At 39.2% G+C, this 17560-nt stretch overlaps 1 protein-coding gene across 8 annotated transcripts in view; it reads right to left on the minus strand.

The window, feature by feature from the left end:
* Positions 1-15468, minus strand: part of ABCD3 (ATP binding cassette subfamily D member 3) — an 84407-nt gene extending 68939 nt beyond the window's left edge. For all 8 annotated transcript variants that reach the window (XM_081486237.1, XM_081486230.1, XM_081486233.1 and 5 more), the window contains exon 1: positions 15271-15468. In XM_081486237.1, the coding sequence (XP_081342363.1) occupies positions 15271-15380 (110 nt within the window). In that variant the 5' untranslated portion in view covers positions 15381-15468. The remainder of the gene's footprint in view (positions 1-15270) is intronic.
* Positions 15469-17560: the final 2092 nt, after the last annotated feature.

Here is a 17560-nt window from a genome sequence, read left to right on the forward strand (position 1 = left end):
CTGACCTGAGACTACCATTTGAGCAACTGTAGAGCCTACTGAAAGATACCCAGTCACTAAGATGAAAACCGGGGCATCCCAGCCACCAGCCAGCACCAATTACCAGATATGAACCACAAAGCACAGCCAGTCCTCTACTGAATACAGCTCATAAGGGAAGCTAGACAAACCTAGCAAAGGAACTACGCAGCCACTCAGAAATAACTGTTGGGATGGTATGTTACAATTGACATAAAGAGATTCACTTTCTCTTGTGAAAAGCCATGGATCTAAGAAATTTTTTAAATATTTGAAATGAATGACATATACATCAAATGATATGTTTACAAAATAAGAGTTTACATATCAAAAAACCTGTGGGATGCAACGAAACAGTGCTTAGAGAACTTTATAACCTTAAATGCATACATTAGAAAAGAAGGCTGAAAATTCATTATCTATCTGAACATTTAAAAAAAGAACAAAATTAACTGAAGAAAATATAAATAAAAGGATTCAGATGAAAGCAAATAATGAAACAAAAGACAATAGAGGTAAAGCAAAACTAAGAGTCAATTTGAAAAAAAAAAACTGACACATTTTCAATCATAGGAAGATTGATCAAAAAAAGGCAAGGGCAATATAACCAGTATTAGAAATTAATCTATAAATGAGATAAAATTCTCATCAATATCTCAACATGCTGATTCTAAAATTTAAATAGAAATGATACCAATGCAATAGTTGATAACTGAGGCACATTTCATATATGTATAAGATTCACTGCATTCATAAAGGTTCCTCCAAAGCATCTAAAAGAGAGTATTAAATTCTTCTTTTCAAGGAGTAGTCAATAAATTCATAAGGACACTTATGAAAAACTCACTGATCACCTTTGGAGAATAATAAGAAACTAATTTTTTTTTTTAATTGGAGGAAAATTGCTTTACCATGTTGTGTTGGTTTCTGCCATACAAACTGTATTATTTTAAAAACTTATAAAGAAGAAAATATCTACCCTGCCTTTCCTAACTGAACTGTGTCACTAGATAACCAAACAGATGGAGAAAAGTTTCTTTTTATGGAAGCATTTCACCTCACAAATGAAGTAGTAACAGAATTCAAATATCACCATTTTGTAAGCCCTAATAAGCTCATTGTTCTAGGCATCAAATATCAATGGCTGCTCAAATTACAAAAAGAGAAACAACCAGACATTATATACCTCGCAACAGAGAGTATACCACATCAACACCTAGGAAGCATTCTTGTCCGAAAAACAAAATCTAAACTTGATCAAGCTCTTCGATTCAACTACCAATTTAGAGGAAATACAGAGAATGAGGGAAGATGATACAACTGGCATAATCCAGATTACCAAATCTGAATAGGTGAAAATACCTGGTTGCTTCAACAAATAAACTATAATAAAGAAAAGGGAAAGAGAAAGGGCATGGGGACACAGAGATTAAGAGACATTTGAACAAAAAAAACCCACAAACACAATTAAATTACAGTGCTTAGGAGTGTAGCTTTGAATGATAAAAATTATAAAAAGATACAAAGATGCCATTACCAGAGAAGTCAGGACTATAGAGGGAAGGGGCTGTGATTAGGAAGGGCCAAGTGGAAGGCTTCTGGGTGGATGGCAAAGATATTTCTTGACTTGGGTGCTAGTTACCAAAAAAAAAAAAAAAAAAAAAACACGACGTTAATTCATTTTGTATTTCATGTACTTTTCTACATTTTGTTGTATAATATACAATAAAAAAGCTTTAAAGATCTTAAACAGTATTTCACCATGACTATAATGTGCTCAGTGCCCAGTTGCTCAGTTGTGTCCCACTCTTTTGCGACCCCATGGACTGTAGGTCACCAGGCTCCTCTGTCCATGGGATTTTCCTGCCAAAATACTGGAGTGGGTTACCACTACCTCCTCCAATGATTATGATAATATTAATGTACTACGATAAAAGTGTTAATGTAACAATTAACTTCACTTTGAATTCAACATAAGACTTCTTTTTAACCCCTGAATAATTCTTTCCCTCCCAATGATTCTTGGCTGTTCTTTTTGAATCTAAGCTCACTTACTTAGTTTATGATTAATCACTCTACCCAATTCTTTACTCCTTCTTTTGTCCCCTCTGACCTCAATCCTGTGCTAACTGAACACTAATCAACCAGTCAGATGACTAAAACTGCTGGTGTCGATAACATCGCTAATGTACTAAAATCGCTAGTCTGTGTATCATCATTAACATACTAACCCAGGTTGTTTCTCCAGGGCAAGATGAGCTAACAGACCCCCAAGCCATGGACCACCTGGTCTGAGACTCCTAAGCTAGAACATCCTGACTCCCGAAACTATGATTAAGAAACATCACAGATGATGATTAGTCCCATCCTCTTTGCTCTCCCCCTTTAAAACAATCTCCAACTCAAAAAACAAGATGGATCTGAGGACAGTCTCTCACTCCCCAGCCTGGCCCCTTGCAATAAACCCTTACTTGGCTGAAAACACCTGCTGTCAAGAGTATGGCTTTCTGTGTCAATGGGCACATGAGGCCTTGCTTGGTTACAAATCTAAGTCAGTCTGAAGGACTGATATAAACGTTTTACTCTTTTACCCTCTACATGGCTAATTCAACCGTAAGAACTCTTAGCATCAGGGGTCATTTTTACCTTTCTGATTACTCCCCAATAAAATAAAGATAATAAAATAACTATCTCAAAAGACTGTTGTAAGGAATAAATGCAAAATATTTAAACCTATAATACGGCAAGTGCTCAATCAACAGTTAATAGTAATGTTACCAGCTTCATGTCTTTGAAATTCCTTATTCTTGAATCATAATTCCACCAACACGATGCCTTTGCTCATGCTACTTTCCCTACCTGGAATGCCTTTTACTCCTTATTTCTTAAGATCAGGTACAAGAGTGAAACCTCCCCAGGTAACAACCAAAACAATCAAACATTCTCAGCTCAGAGCTCCCTCCCACAGAATTATTATTAGACCAAACGTCTAGTGATATTGATTTGTAAAATAAAACTTTTCTATGTATTTGCATTTCCATAAGACTGAGGTTAGAAATAATGTTCATCAATTTGGTATCTCAGTACTTACCTAGCTTAGTGACATATAACAAGCATTCAGTAGAATGTACTGGATCAATGTTTTATTTCCTTCAACATTGAAACTTTCTTCAGTGATGGGGAAGTAGCTATTTTGTTGAACCAGTGATAAAATACACAGAGAAATGTATTCACCCATCAACAGTTAAACTGGAAATTATCTGATATATTAAAAATGGGGATCATTTCATTGATTCTCTGACACTTGCTTCCTAAACAACACATCTTGGGCATTACTGCAGGGGAAAGCAAATGTTTAAAATGTTGAAAAGTTGAAAACACTTTAAATCTAATTTCCTGATACAACAAAACTGTATTCACAGGTAAATGGAAAAATAATATTTTAAATAAAATATACCAGATGTTTTAAAGTAGAAATTCAGTGTGAAATGTTAAGACACAGGATTCTTTCAATAGTCTGTGAGTTTCTTAACAATAAAAATTCTGTCTAATTCAATTTTTAATCTTCCCAAGTGCCCAATACAAAACTAAAATGAATTAGGTCTTCTCCCACTATAGGATCCATCTAGGAAACAGACCTACCTCATTTACTACTGTGTGTCCTCAGTACCTAGCACTAAGTGTTGAATGAAGGTACAGACTTGTATCACACCCCCCAACTTTTGAGAACAGGAGCTTTTATTCATCTCTATAAACACAGGACGACAGAGGATGAAATGGTTGGATGACATCACCAACTCGATGGACATGAGTTTGAGTAAGCTCCAGGAGTTGGTGATGGACATGGAGGCCTGGCGTGCTGCACTCCATGTGGTCCCAGAGAGTCAAACACAACTGAGCAACTGAACTGAACTGATAAACCCAGCATCTAACAGGTAGCAGGCATGCAACGTTTTATCAGTTAGTGCATGATCTTTGGGTTCCTTTCTTTGAGTGGTTCACTGATTTCCATGCCAACCTACTCCTCCAGTCCTTGTTCTGAAATGAGGAAAAGATCTGACTGTACCTCAGTTCCTTCTTCTGCTATAACCTAAGTTCACTTCTAAGATACAATGAAGAGAGAATGAGAGTGATACTGAATTTAGAATCAGAAGATTGAGTTTGACGCAAATTTTTATGAAACATTTTCTACAAGCAAGTTGAAGATATGCATAATACATGCATTCCACATAATTCATTTATTTTTAATGCCAATAGATAACTTCTTAAGCAGAGAATAAATCATATAACCCACGTTTATTTCTATTATTATAGTATCATTATAGCGGTATGTGAAATGCTTGATGAGCTTTATTTTCAATTTTATACTTTATTAATTTAATTGCATTCACTTAGGACTGCTAATTATCCAAAGGACAACAAATGAATGTTTTAAAAAAAAAAAAAAAAAACACCTTTAGCATACTTACTATTTTCACCTAGCAGGACTTCAAACTATCTTAAATAAGCATAATAGTTCCCACAACTATTGGGAACAACCAATCAATTATCCAGAGCATTTTATCCTAATGCTATGGAAGGTTATATTCCTGACAGAGATGCCTAAAATAAAAGTTATTTCCTCATAAAAAGAATGTTATGATAAAAGCCATATTCTTAACCAAGGGCCTTATGCCTAACTTTTTGTAGAAATGACTACAAATGTCATTTTTAAATATCTCTAATATTCTGTAAAGAATCATTCCAAAAAAATAACAAGAGAGAAGTACACTGTCCATTTTGAATAAAACTTAATTTGGCATATATAACTCTATAAAGAAAATTACAAAGAGTGCCTCTCTCTTCTTCACAATTCCAGTTTAGTGAATTCCCTGGTGGTCCACTGGTTAGGATTCCACATTTCCACTTCAGGGGGCACAGGTTTGATCCCTAGCCAGGGGACTAAGATCCTGCAGGCCATGTGGTGTGGCCAAAAATAATAATAATAATTTCAGTTTATATTTTATTGCAGCAGAGTGGAAGGTGGTGATATTCATCATCCATGACCAAAAAAGAAAGACCCTTCACCACTGACTCCAGCAGAAACATCACAGAGTAGCAAGGACTCTGACTGGCCCCGATGCCTAGCCCTGTTGTCAGAGGGCCAAATCATCACTAGAAGAAAACATGTGAAAAGGTACCAGGTTAAAGATGAGAACCAATATAACACCTAAAGGGTATCATTTAAGAGAAAGGTTATAGTGCTACAAATACATTGTTCTATACTTAGTCCTATCCAATAACTCAATTTACTGACAAAATATACAGAAGGAATACTAATTAAATGTGCAGGATGAAAAAAATTTAGGAGGAAGTAGCATGCCCAAAGATAACTTGTAAATACCCATACCCAGGTTAAAAAAAAAAAAAATCAAACCAGCAAGTTGAGAAGGGGAAAGGAGGAAAACAATTGTGAAAGCTAAAATATGAGTAAAGAATACTTACTGCCACAATAATGAATGTAACTTCATCTATTTTAACAAAAGCTTTGGATCTACAAAGCAGGTAACAACCTATTCCACTCTATCAGACCACACTTAGAATAATGAATTCAGTTTCAGACCTCCTCTTTAAGGGGCTGAGAAATAGAGTATCATATTCAGGAAGCAACAACTGAAAAAACACAAAGGCCTGAAACCATGTCACATAAAAGTAACTTAAATACTTTCTAACTCTGATTCAAAAGGTTTCTTTAGGGAGATTTTTGTGGGCATATTTTTTTTGTGAGGAAAGTTTTTGGGAAGGCTCAAAAATTATTGAGAACCTAACAATGGGATGTTTTCCTGTTTGTTAGCAAGCAAAGAGAAAGTTAAAGTTATCTTTTATCTACTGAGCTTTGTTCCAGCTACTGAGTTAGGACATTTTCTCATTTAATCCTCACAACTACGGAGTTAAGTAAATACTACTATTTGTGTTCTACAGATAAGAAAACTGAGGCTCAAAGAAGTTGAGTAATTGACCAAGATCACAGGTCTAGCAGACAGTTGAATAAAAACCTGAACCTGTATCTAACACCAATAACTATGTTTTATACTACGCCAAGTGTCTCCATAATAAAGACAAGTTTCACATGTAAAACTCTGCATTCATGCAAATTAAAATAAGTCTGCAACATTATTTTACCCCTCTAAAATAATCCCCCTACCAAAAAAATTCTAATATCCCTTAATGATGATTAGAGAATTAAATTAGCACTCATTCATAGTATTCTATGGCACAATTCTTAAAAAGTAATACGTAGAATTTGTGTAGGTCCAGAATGTTGACAGCTTTTCTGGAAAAGGAAAGGTATAAACTACACTAAGGAAAGCTTATAACTTTCCTTCATTAATCCTATTTCTGGCAATAATTCAGCAGGGAGAGAAATGTTCACTCACAAATATATATAGTATTGTCCATAAAAATTACAGAAGCAATCTAGATATTCAATATTTAAGGGTAAAATAAATTATGATACAGCCACACAAAGGAGTATTTATATATTTCTTTTAAAATACAGTAATGAGGTTCATGTAAAAACGCAAGAATGATGTCTATGCTTTAAAATGAAAATAGCAAAGCATGCATACAGCTATGTAAAAATTTATGCATATAAACAATAAAGGTAATAAAAATGAAACAATATGTATATTATGGCGATGACATTATATATGATTTTCAATTTTTTAAAACTGTTTTTAATGTTTTCACTCTATTGCTAACTATCAAAAGCAGGTTATAAAATATAATAATAATGATACTATTTTTATAAATTCCTAAGATATGCTTTACTCATGCATATAGAAGGGGCCCAGCTCCTAAAGAGTTCATAATATACTTAAGGAGACAACATTTACATTTGTAGCAAGAAAAAAACTGTTATTTAAAACATAGTAATTACAGCTCTAAGAAATGAGCATTTCAGAGGTAGTCATTTAACAAACTTTTTTCAGTGCCTACTATATGCCAGCCATAGCTCTAGCCACCGGAGTTATAACACTGAACAAAACAGACAAAAATTTCCTGCCCTCATGGAACTTACATTCCAGCAGCAGAGATACAATAAGTAAGTTAGTATGTAAATTAAATAAGCAATTGATAGTGCTAAGTGCTACGGAGACAAATAGAGCCAAGAAAGTGGGCAATGAGTGTGTATGTGAAAGATGCAATTTTACACTAAGTGCAGTGGAGGGTCTCACTGAGAAGACATCTGCTAAAAGACTGAAAAATGGGAGAGAAAAGAGTAGTGATAAATGGGGAAAGAGAATTCCAGGCAGGGGAACGGCAATAGCAAAAGCCCTAAAATAGACTGCCTGGCCAATGATGCTAATGTGCCAAAAACTGAGACATGTAATTTATTAAGCAGTCTGTACCCAGTTACCCGAAGCATACCACAGACAGCTAGACAGTTCTGAGAAAACGACCTGCATCAGCTGGTTTCTGTACATAGCTGCTTTTCCTGGCAAATCCTTTGAGGTCTTCATCACCTACAGCTACTTAAGCATCTCCTTTTATTCTGAGAATCCATATGGGGCCAGCCCCTATAACATCCAACAAAGCTAACAAATTTCCAACAGGGGGAATGAGACCCTTAGGGTGAACCATGAGAGTGGATGTTATAGGAGTTGCCCCCATATGGGAATGTCCAAGAAACTTGTTAATAAAAGAACTTCTCCATTTTAAGCTGTTCTCTGTGTCATGATATGGTGCTTCCCTGGTGGTTCGGAAGTAAAGAATCCGCCTGCAATGCAGGTGACCTGGGTTCGATCCCTGGGTTGGGAAGATCTCCTGGAGAAGGGCATTCCAGTATTCCTGCCTGGGAAATTCCATGGACAGAAGAGCCTAGCGGGCTACAGTGCATGGGGTTGCAAAAGAATCAGACACAACTGAGTGACTAAACAACAACAACAACATGTTGTGATATAATTCCTGCCACTACTTCCAAATTTTCAAAAACCTCTACAACAAAACCTGGTTTGTGAATTTAGAGGAATCAAGGCAGATACCAAAATGACAGGCTCAAGAGACAAGATATAAGTGCAATCTAAAATAGAGCAGAAACATATAAGTGAAGCAAGGCATGACTAAGAAAAACACAACTTTCTGAAACTCTTCAGAAATATTTGGCTATTCCTACCATCTACAGACTGGGGCTTTGAAAAAGACGAAGGACCACCCCATAAGCTGGTGGACATGGCTACACTTTGATGGCCAACAACTAGATCACACTCAAACAATTAATAGATGAAACAAAAAAAAGTACCTAAACACACAGTTCATAAGACTAAAGGGGGATGCTTATCATTCACATTAAAAGTTGTTTAAAAACACTTCATGGGAAAAGTGACCTTGACCTAACCTTTAAAGGATAAGAGTTGAACAGAGAATATAGGAGGAGATATTCCAGGTACAGCTAAACCATGAATAAGGCTTCAAAGCCAAGAAGCAGTGTGGCTTGTTCAGAAAACAGTGCAGAAACTGGTCTATTTGGAACAGAGAGTAGTTGCTGGCAGGTAATGGAATAAAAGATTAGCTAGGTAAGGTGAGACCAGGTAAAGGCAGATTCTGAAATCCAGGATGAGAAATCTGAACTTTGACAAGCATTCATGGGAAGAGAAAGAAAACTGCTTTGTTCTGCTTCTGTTCTTTGTTTTGTTTTTTTAAGATCATAAAATAGTTTAGCATGTTGACTGGTCCCTTCCCTGCCTTCTAAAACTGGCCCTCTGATTTCCTACCCTCCCCTACCCCCAGTTCCTGTTATATAATCTCAGGCACACAACTATCACTTCTCTGAAGATAATGCCTTTAATTCATGTTTGTGCTAGTACCCCATCTCCAACTGCCTGTCAATTATCCTTAAAAAGTCTTCAACTATCTTGTATCATTTGTCCGCCCTATAAATGCTTTTGAATGTCTATCCTGTGACATATGCAAACTAGGAATGTAAAGTCCATAGCCTCCAGAAACTCACAGTCTGATGCAGGCAGAAGCCAAGAAAATGAACTGGCACATACAGAGTAGAGGAATGCTTAGAGCAGCATGAGAGCAGAGGACAACAACATCAGTTTGGAGATCAGGAAAAGACAGACAATATTTAAAAGAAAGTGCTAACTGAACTGAATCATGAAGGAAAATAAACATCAAAGGGTGGGAAGAAGTGGTGGGGAGAGATTGATTACAATTAGACTGCAATGGCTGGGCAGAACCCACCTCACTCAGAGACTGTTAATTCCATACGGCTGGTTGAGTAAGTAGTAAAGGACCAGATCACGAACACTATTCTCTCATGCTAAGAATTTTGTATTTTAGACTAGCTGAAAGAGTTGAATGAAGAAATAACATGACCATGTTTGTGTTTCTTAAAAAGAGCTCTCATGGCAGTGGACGACGGACTGAAAGAGCACGACCCATGCCTCATAAAATGCAACAAAAATCTGATAAAGGCTTCTGTTAACATCTCCAGTCATTCATTCCTACCCTCATTCTAGGCTTAGCTCATATCCTTCATAAAACCTTCCCTAACTCTTCCCAAACATATTAATCTCTTCTTTCAGAAATTTCTAAGGCCTGACTGTCTGTACACTGCATTGTCATCATCTTACATTTTTAACTAATTCACACTTAAAGATGTCATATATTTTCTGAATGTATGTATGACACATACATACAAACACCTCCATCTCACAGCACCTAGCATGGTAATACATTATGAAACATAATTCCTTTGAACTGAATACATGGGTCTCCTTTATCCATGAATAAAATGATTCCACTATTCCCCAAATAAATAATAAACAAATAAGATGTATGACTAATCAAAACTAGAGTGAAAAAGTTAGTACAGTGGTCATATAGAACAAATACAAGGGAACTTTCCAGGGAGATGAAAACGTTCTAATTTTACGAACGAAATGTGTTAAACTGTTGCATCTATTTATTTTAAAAATACACAGGATGTGTACAGCTCAATATATACAAATTTTACCTAAAAATCTTTAAAAAATAAGGAGAAGGGAGCAAGGAGCTATAGATGAAACAAGAATGGTAGAATGTTGATGGTACTTTTTGTGTAGAGGGTATGGGGGTCCACAAAATTATTCTGCTTACTTTGAATACGTGTGAGATTTTCTGTAATAAAAAGTATATTTCTCCCAGTCAAATCATATATAACTAAAAAACTACTCATAAGATTAAATTACTCATTCTCCCAATGTCTGGAATAATGTAACATTGTATCTTTTAAAGTTATTTTACTATCTTTATTACCTATTTGGTTCTAATGAATATCTTCTAAGACAAATTTGTCAATAGCACAGGCAAGCTATAAAGGTTAAAAAGTCACAATTTCCTTAATTAGACACTAGATAGTAAAGTTAATTAGCCCTGTTACCAAAGATATCCAAAAAGCCAGAAAAATATAAAGTTAGAATTTTCTAATCTTCAAACTATTGAGGGAGGAAATAGAACAGGCTCCATCTTGAAAGCAGGACTCCATCTTGGGCTGGACTGTGGACTTTGAGCTATATGACCAGTATCTATGGAAACGACATACCAACTGGAAAACCAGACCCCCCAGATAGAAGAGCCCCAGGGCTTGTACCTAGACTCTCCATAGCCTAAAAGAATACCCTAATTATCTGTGTAACCAAACAGAATCATAAATTGTATTATGCCTATTGGGATATGGCCACAGGCCTACTGATAATTGTCCACTGTTAACTACCTAGGCTTAAGGCATATGAATCACGGATTAACTTTGACTTTATCTTTCTTTTCCTTTGTTCAGACTAGTTTCAGGGAATTTGGGGAGGTGGGTTTGGGCACGTACACTTAAAATATATAGGTTTTCATAAAAACTGGTCTGGGTCCTTGGCTAAGAGGAGACTCAGCCTTGGGCCCACTGGTGTAATAACTGCACTCCACTATCTGCATTGTCGTTCTGAGTGAGTTTGTTTGCCAGAACGAATGGCTATAACACTATGATGCCAAAGACGGCAACTGAAAGATATCCAAATGATTCCGGAAGTATATTATCTACAAAGATAGACTGAACACCATTCTTCATGGCTTTAAAATAATTCAATCATTTTATCTTTGTAATTTAAAATTCAAGCTTATCTGCTCATAATTTGCATTCCCCTCCCACAAACTATTTAATGTGTAAAATAAAGATTTTGCTTAGTACTGTACTGCCAGTGCAAAGGATTAACAAGAATCTTTTGTTGAGTAAATTAACTGCTGCATAGTTTAATCCCCTCCAAAGTTTACAAAATTTCTCAAAAAGAGATCTGTAGAGCATTTTACATTAATAATGAATAAACACCCGAAATTATTTAATAAGCCAGATTATATTATACTGTTTTACTATTATTGCTACTATTTCCCATCAGATTATGCTTAAACTTTCCCTCACTCAATTATCTATGGCCTTATTAATCAGGATCTACTTTAGCTGTGACTGGAAGGGACTTGAAGGACACAGAGAGTGTTTCTAGGATGCTGACAATGTTCTTAACTGGATGCACATCTGGATGATGATTACATGAGTGAGTTTCATTTGCGAAAATTCTTTAAGCTCTACACTTACGTGTATTTTTCTACAAGTATGTAATTCTACAATAAAACAAAGCTTTCATTTTAAAAAAAATCATAAAAGCAAGCCAGAGCTGTTAGTTCAGTTCAGTTCCGTCGCTCAGTCGTGTCGGACTCTTTGTGACCCCATGAAACCCAGCACACCAGGCCTCCCTGTCCATCACCAACTGCCAGAGCCCACCCAAACCCATGTCCATCGAGTCGATCATGCCATCCAACCATCTCATCCTCTGTCGTCCCCTTCTCCTCCTTCCTTTAATCTTTCCCAGTATCAGGGTCTTTTCCAATGAGTCAGCTCTTCACATCAGGTAGCCAAAGTATTGGAGTTTCAGCTTCAACATCAGTCCTTCAAATGAACATCCAGGACTGATCTCCTTTAGGATGGACTGGTTGGATCTCCTTGCAGTCCAAGGGACTCTCAAGAGTCTTCTCCAACACCACAGTTCAAAGGCATCAATTCTTCAGCGCTCAGCTTTCTTCATAGTCCAACTCTCACATCCATACACGACCACTGGAAAAACCATAGCCTTGACTAGACGGACCTTTGTTGACAAAGTAATGTCTCTGCTTTTTAATATGTTTTCTAGGTTGGTCATAACTTTCCTTTCAAGGAGTAAGCGTCTTTTAATTTCATGGCTGCAATCACCATTTGCAGTGATTTTGGAGCCCAAAAAAATAAAGTCAGCCACTGTTTCCACTGTTTCCCCATCTATCTGCCATGAAGTGATGGGACCAGATGACATGATCTTAGTTTTCTGAACGTTGAGCTTTAAGCCAACTTTTTCACTCTCCTCTTTCACTTTCATCAAGAGGCTCTTTAGTTCTTCTTCACTTTCTGCCATAAGGGTGGTGTCATCTGCAATCTGAGGTTACTGATATCTCTCCCGGCAATCTTGATTCCAGCTTGTGCTTCCTCCAGCCCAGGGTTTCTCATGATGTACTCTGCATATAAGTTAAATAAGCAGGGTGACAATATACAGCCTTGACGTACTCCTTTTCCTATCTGGAACCAGTCTGTTGTTCCATGTCCAGTTCTACCTGTTGCTTCCTGACCTGCATACAGGTTTCTCAAGAGGCAAGTCAGGTGGTCTGGTATGCCCATCTCTTTCAGAATTTTCCAGTTTATTGTGATCCACACAGTCAAAGGCTTTGGCCTAGTCAATAAAGCAGAGGTAGATGTTTTTCTGGAACTCTCTTGCTTTTTCGATGATCCAGTGGATGTTGGCAATTTGATCTTTGGTTCCTCTGCCTTTTCTAAAACCAGCCTGAACATCTGGAAGTTCACGGTTCACGTATGCTGAAGCCTGGCTTGGAGAATCTTAAGCATTACTTTACTAGAGTGTGAGATGAGTGCAATTGTGCAGTAGTTAGAGCATTCTTTGGCATTGCCTTTCTTTGGGATCGGAATGCAAACTGACCTTTTCCAGTCCTGTGGCCACTGCTGAGTTTTCCAAATTTGCTGGCATATTGAGTGCAGCACTTTCACAACATCATCTTTGAGGATTTGAAATAGCTCAACTGGAATTCTATCACCTCCACTAGCTTTGTTCGTAGTGATGTTTCCTAAGGCCCACTTGACTTCACATTCCAGGATGTCTGGCCCTAGGTGAGTGATCACACCATCCTGATTATCCGGGTCGTGAAGATCTTTTTTGTACAGTTCTTCTGTGTATTCTTGCCACCTCTTCTTAATATCTTCTGCTTCTGTTAGGTCCCTACCATTTCTGTCCTTTATTGAGCCCATCTTTGCATGAAATGTTCCCTTGGTATCTCTAATTTTCTTGAAGAGATCTCTAGCCTTTCCCATTCTATTGTTTTCCTCTATTTTTTTGCACTGATCACTGAGGAAGGCTTTCTTATCTCTCCTTGCTATTCTTTGGAACTCTGCATTCAAATGGGTATATCTTTCCTTTTCTCCTTTGCTTTTCGCTTCCCGTCTTTTCACAGCTGATTTGTAAAGCCTCCTCAGACAGCCATTTTGCTTTTTTTGCATTTCTTTTTCTTGGGGATAGTCTTGATTCCTGTCTTCTGTACAATGTCACAAACCTCCATCCATAGTTCATCAGGCACTCTGTCTATCAGATCTAGTCCCTTAAATCTATTTCTCACTTCCATTGTGTAGTCATAAGGGATTTGGTTTAGGTCATACCTGAATGGTCTAGTGGTTTTCTCCACTTTCTTCAATTTCAGTCTGAATTTGGCAGAGCTGTTAGGGCAGTCCTCAAATCCCCCTCTCCCATAATAAAACACCTGTTCCATGCCCTGAAATACTTCTCTGCAAAATTGTAATTCAAAGTTATTTTACAACATTCAACATTTTCTACTGGCATATTCTCAGATAATGCATAACTTCCATTTACAACTGGGAGCTCAGAAAGCATACAATCTCATCTAAAATTTTGTTTATGTTTTCCAAAATAAGTCATTTTAAAAGAAAACTGGATAGAAGAAAAGCTCTGTACTGTTCCGACGAAGATGACAATCATTTTCAACTTTGTTAAGCAGATTTACGATGGAAAAGAAAGGCCACTGCTTCAGTCTTTAATAAGATAAAGAAATCAGGGACAGGGGAAGGTTTAGGAAGAACTTCATGGGAAAGAAGCCCACTTGTCAATGTTTTAAACCAACGTCTACTACTAATCAGATATAATAGGCAAATCAAAACAGAAGGCAACAATACCTGCCCAAAGAAATGAATGAGATAAAATGAATGAAAACACTATGCCAAGATTCAATACGAAATAGCCAATACTTTTCAGGCAAGAATGCTTGACATAGCCTTTTCTCATTCATTTGCTGAAGCAAATAAATTATGTCTATAACCCCAAAACAAGTAACTCAATTCTCTCTTCCTTCTCTAATCTTATAATCTCCCAAAGTTAAATTTAAACATTAAAATTCTGGAGGGAGAAGCAACGGAGTATAACCAAAAGAGCTCCTAACCCTTATCTAAAGCACACTTGCACCTTCCACCTGCGAGTCAGGAAAGGGAACCCTGCCCTCCAAATACATCGGAACCGACTCAGCCTTTTCGGCTGAAATGCCAGGGCGTCCACTGACCAACTCCACGGGGACACCACTTTAGAAAGCAACTTTGCAAGTGGATCCGGGATAGTTCACATGAACCATCCTAGCGACTTTCAACGGCAACTACTAAGGATTCATGCCAAACCTCACCCACTGACTTAAACAACAGCCTCCAGCCTGTGCGTCCAATCCCCATCCTCAAATCACACATAAACGTCCACAAAGCAAACCCACTGACAGTCAGATGAGATGGCAAAACTACAACACACCCAAAAAGTTGATGCAAAAAAGGAGGTGGTGGAGTTGATGTAAAAAGAGCGGGGCGACTCCTCGGGTCAGAGGCACAGGTTTGCTAGCGGGTGCAAGAAAAAGATTCACACCCCCGGGGGCAGAGTGGGCAGCTGGACAGGCAGGCGGAGCGCAGGGAGCACGGGGAACTCCTGCGTCGCGGGACACCCGGACACCCTGACATTGGAGCCTGGCAGCGCCCGCAGCCAGCCCAGGCTCCGCTTGACCCCGCGGGGCAAAGGGGATCTTCCGCCGGGCGAAGGAGAAGAGCGCCCGGGGAGCTCCAGCCCGGGCCCGGGAAGGCGGCGCGGCCACGGGCCTTCTTACCCGTGCAGGCCGAGGGTGCGGCGCCGCTTGTGGAGCAGGCAAAGCAGCAGCAACGTGGCCCCCGCCAGCGAGGAGTTTCGCACGGTCAGGTACTTGCTGAAGGCCGCCATGGCACAGCCAGGACGAGCGAGACAGGGAAGGGGTCGGGGACGCGGACGCGGCGGCGACTACCGTAGTGCAGGAAGCGCGAGGGAGACTGGGAGGAGAGGAACGCGAGGAGGGAGGGCGGTGCCGACCGCGCAGGACCGCCCCCTGGCGCGCGCCGCCGCGCCGGCCGCGCGCCGGAGCCCACTTCGGACTTTGGCTCGGCGGGAGCGCGCGCGGGCGCCACTGGGGCCGGAACAGACTCGGGACGCGCTCTGCGCACGCGCCTACCCTCCTGGGTTCGCCGGGCACGCGAGCGCAGAGACGCCCCTGAGGCTGCGTTTGCCGCTGCTCGTTCTTAACAAGCCCTCTGTGTATCCTCCGGTCTCACCCTTACCCCCACCTCCGCGCGCGCACACTCACAAGGCTTTCACAAAAACTGGAAAAGCGGGCCTGGGCTGCACCTGGGGCTTAGTGAGACTTGCCACTCCGCCTCCACTGTTGGGCAGTTACCACCCTCTTAAAGGAGCCAGGAAGAAGGGGACCGGCCCCATTACAGATCCTTTACACAAAACAGGGCGCAGTAATCCTTTAGAGGAAAACAACTGTAGGAAACTCTCAGAGGTGTACGGAAATGTGGAAAGACTACTACAAATCAAAAGTCTTTTTCCAAGCCAGTGTTTTCTAAACCATAAATTATCATCTCTAGGGGATTATATATCGGTTTGGTAGATGGAGACCACCACTTTTTTTTTTTTAATGAAATCTAGAAGAATAGAACAATCTCACGGTGCTTTACGTGTAATGGAGTTGTTCTGAGAAATTTTTATACCAGTCTTCTGGATCAATGTGCCGAGAAGTGAAACAAAGTTTATTTCTTAATGTGGCTCTGATCAAACACAGTTGAGAAACACTATTCTCTGCGGAGGAACATTCAGCCATAACAAGAGTGCATTGTGATCATGCTGGCCTCACTCCCGGAATCAGAAGGGCATTACAGATTACAGCATTCTTCAGCCAAGGCCTGTGATACAGAAATCCTTAGCATTGAGACAGGTATGTACAGTGACTAGTGAGTCCCTGTCTTTAGCTGAGGAAAGGAGAAAAAAGCAAGTGTGTCAATCAGAAAACAAGTTCGTATATTAAAGTAGCCCAGTTTGAAGTAGCCCACAAAAGAGTGGTTTCCTAGGTGTTTTCTCAATATAAATTGGCAATTGCTTGATACAGATTACAAGAGTCACTCAAGAAGGCAAAAGGGAAAATTACTAGTTCATTAAAAAATTGCCTATCACTGTGAAACTGTTAGGGACTTGGGAGAAAGTGATTATCATCTTGGAGTTTCTAACAGTGAAGAAAGGGCATGCAAGGTTAGTCCAAAATATGTCTATTTAGTAAATAGATTGTATATCAAAAAAAAAAAAAAAGATACACTTAGGAAGTAGACTATAGCTAAGAGAAAAGACAAGAATGATTCATTGGGCAAGATATTCTAAAAATACTCTTGTTCAAGACGCATCAGTGGACTTCCCTGGTGGCCTAGTGGATGAAAGTCTGCCTGCCAATGCAGGGGAAACAGGTTAGATCCCTGTCTGGGAAGATTCCACATACCTTGGAGCAACTAAGTCCATGAGCCACAACTTCTGAGCCCAGATGCTACAACTACTGAAGCCCACACGCCTAGAACCCGGGCTTCTCAACAAGAGAAGCCAGGGTAATGAGAAGCCGATGCACTGCAATCAAGAGTAGCCCCTGCTGGCAGAAGTGATTGTTAGGGACTTTGGGAAGGTCATGTACACACTGCTATATTTAAAATGGATAACCAACAAAGACCTGTATAGCCGTGAAATTAAAAGATGCTTACTCCTTGGAAAGAAAGTTATAACCAACCTAGACAGCATATTGAAAAGCAGAGAGATTACTTTGCCAACAAAGGTCCGTCTAGTCAAGGCTATGCTTTTTCCAGTAGTCATATGTGGATGTGAGAGTTGGACTATAAAGAAAGCTGAGCACCAAAGAATTGATGCTTTTGAACTGTGGATTTGGAAAAGACTCTTGAGAGTCCCTTGCACTGCAAGGAGATCCAACCAGTCCATCCTAAAGGAGATTAGTCCTGGCTGTTCATTGGAAGGACTGATGTTGAGGCTGAAATTCGAATACTTTGGCCACCTGATGTGAAGAGCTGACTCATTGGAAAAGACACTGATGC

This window comes from Giraffa tippelskirchi, chromosome 5 (assembly GCF_054371585.1).
Source record: "Giraffa tippelskirchi isolate mGirTip1 chromosome 5, T2T-mGirTip1v1.2.pri, whole genome shotgun sequence".
NCBI lineage: Eukaryota > Metazoa > Chordata > Mammalia > Artiodactyla > Giraffidae > Giraffa > Giraffa tippelskirchi.